This window comes from Alosa sapidissima, chromosome 18, assembly GCF_018492685.1.
Source record: "Alosa sapidissima isolate fAloSap1 chromosome 18, fAloSap1.pri, whole genome shotgun sequence".
NCBI classification, from domain to species: domain Eukaryota; kingdom Metazoa; phylum Chordata; class Actinopteri; order Clupeiformes; family Clupeidae; genus Alosa; species Alosa sapidissima.
The window spans coordinates 24869294-24871793 of NC_055974.1; the positions used below are offsets into that span (position 1 = coordinate 24869294).

At 44.7% G+C, this 2500-nt stretch overlaps 1 protein-coding gene across 1 annotated transcript in view; it reads right to left on the reverse strand.

The window, feature by feature from the left end:
• dnah2 (dynein, axonemal, heavy chain 2) overlaps positions 1-2500 on the reverse strand; it is a 225651-nt gene that overhangs the window by 188074 nt on the left and 35077 nt on the right. Inside the window, 1 exon segment of the mRNA XM_042069618.1 lies at positions 1-22. This exon segment is cut by the window's left edge and continues 184 nt beyond it. Within this exon segment, the coding sequence (XP_041925552.1) occupies positions 1-22 (22 nt within the window).

Here is a 2500-nt window from a genome sequence, read left to right on the forward strand (position 1 = left end):
ACTGCTGCTGGCAGTCACACACCTGTATAGGAGGGCAGGGCAGGTATAAGTAAGTAAGTATATACGTATATTCTATTGATCCCGTGAGGGAAATTTGGTCTCTGCATTTATCCCAATCTGTGAATTAGTAAAACACACACAGCACACAGTGAGGTGAAGCACACACTAACCCGGAGCAGTGAGCTGCCTGCTACAGCGGCGCTCAGGGAGCAGTGAGGGGTTAGGTGCCTTGCTCAAGGGCACTTCAGCCATGGATGTGGGCATGGGAGAGCAGTGCTCAACCACTTCCCCTGCCCACATTTTTCCTACTTGGTCGGGGATCGAACCGGCAAACTTTCGGTTACAAGGGTGAAGCACTAACCAGTAGGCCATGGCTGGCCCCAAAAGGTGGGGTTACAGGTGGCTACAGTTCAAGAAAACCGTCATGTGCGTTCAGAACACACTGAAATACTTGTGCTCTAGCTCTCTCGGTCTTATATACAGTGCAACCGGAACGTTTTTCAGACCCTTTCAATTTTTTTATATTTTGTTATGTTTCAGTAGCCTGGCTAACGTCAGACCTCATCTCATTGAGATGGGGTCTGGGAACTAGGCATTCATTTTCTTACACATAGGGGCATAAGTATACACGCCCCTATGTTAAATTCCCATAGAGGCAGGCAGATTTTTATTTTTAAAGGCCAGTTATTTCATGGATCCAGGATACTATGCATTCTGATAAAGTTACCTTGGCCTTTGGAATTATATTAGCCCCAAGTCTGCACATGCCCTTCACCATATCTCACGATTGGCATAGGGTACTTTCCATAAGATCATCTCTCAATGCAAATCAAACCAGCTATTACTGTAGGCTATCTGAAATAAAGCCATGGCAATCTCTAGGTATGGTGAAGGGTATGTGATGATGTGGGGCTATTTTAATTCCAAAGGACAAGAAAACTTTATCAGGATGCATAGTAGTAACAAAACATAGTAACAAAATGTGGAAAACTTGAAATGGTGTGAAAACTTTCCGATTGCACTGTAAAATGCATAACAGACACACCTTCGGAAAAACTAACATTGAGAGACACTACACAACATTCAATACGGTTCAATAAAAAATAAAACAAATACGGCTTAATAAGTGTGTGGTATGTGGAGTGTTGTTTTTTAGTTAAAAATGACCTATATCAACAAAATGCAAAGAAACACAACGTAAAAATCGCCTGTGCTCTCTGCTTTTTCCACTAAGGTTAGCATACAAACCAACTAGAACCAGGTCGTCTTTCGACATGCTAATTTCCACAGTATGGCCGCAGTCAAGACAGTTTGAACCCTACAGAATTACAGAAAAAATGCCAAGGAGGGGGAGGATGGGGTGAGGAGAAGAGAAGAGAGGAGAGGAGAGCAGTCTCAAACTGAGAAACATCATCCCTCCTCATTAAGCGACAATCCATCCAGAAAGCAGCAATAAAGACAGAGAGAGACAGAGCAAGCCCAATAAACTGGACCACTGCAGAGGAGGAGATATAAGAACTAGGAGAGAGAGAAAGAGAGCGAGAGAGGGAGAGAGAGAGAAAGAGGTGGGATGACAGACCAAAAATTGGGACAGAGGTGTAGGCAGAGAGAGAGAAAAAAGAGAGCTTGAGAACGCATGGGATAGAAGAGGGAGAAGAGGACCATACAGACAGAACAAACAAGGGAGGAGAGGTAGCTTAAAGAGAAGAGTGCAGGAGGGAACAGACAGAGTGCAGTGTCTCACAGACAGAAAGGCAGGCTGGGGCAGGATCAGGCTATCAGAGGCTCTGGCGGCGTCTGCGAGACGAACTCCGAGAGCCGGGAGGGAAGAGAGATAAATCGGCCGGGGAGTTGGGGGATAGCAGGGGAATGACCTTGGAGAAAACACACAGACTACACTGTACTTTAGATGCTTTCAGGGTTTTTTTTTCTTTTGTTGAGAGGTTTAGACAGGATGTTTACTAGAATGTGTGTGTGTGTGTGTGTGTGTGTGTGTGTGTGTGTGTGTGTGTGTGTGTGTGTGTGTGTGTGGTGGAGGTTGGGAGTGTGTGTGTGTGTGTGTGTGTGTGTGTGGCGGAGGTTGGGAGAGTGTGTGTGTGTGTGTGTCCAAGTGTGGTAGGGGTGGGGATGAGTGAGTAAATAGTACAGTAAATAGCCGTAAATAGCCCCTCTGTCTTGTCCTAAGCCTCCCTCATAATTCCCCTTAGATGTCAGTGTCATGTCCAGATCAAGCAGAGGAAGTTCAAGTATCCTACCAGATGCTATCAGAACAAGTAAAAGTTGCTGTAACCGTTTCTTGCTTCGGGGAATATTAACCATTACACTATCTCACAAATAAAGAGTCCTTCACAAGGTAGACTTTCCTATTCCTTAATACTGTGGTGTTTTGGAAGTAAGACATGAATCTGATCAGTGGCAGTTCACTTAATTTAGCAACAGTTGTTTCATGTCAACAATAGCCCAATTGTCATAGTGGATTACCATGGACAGCATGCTAATC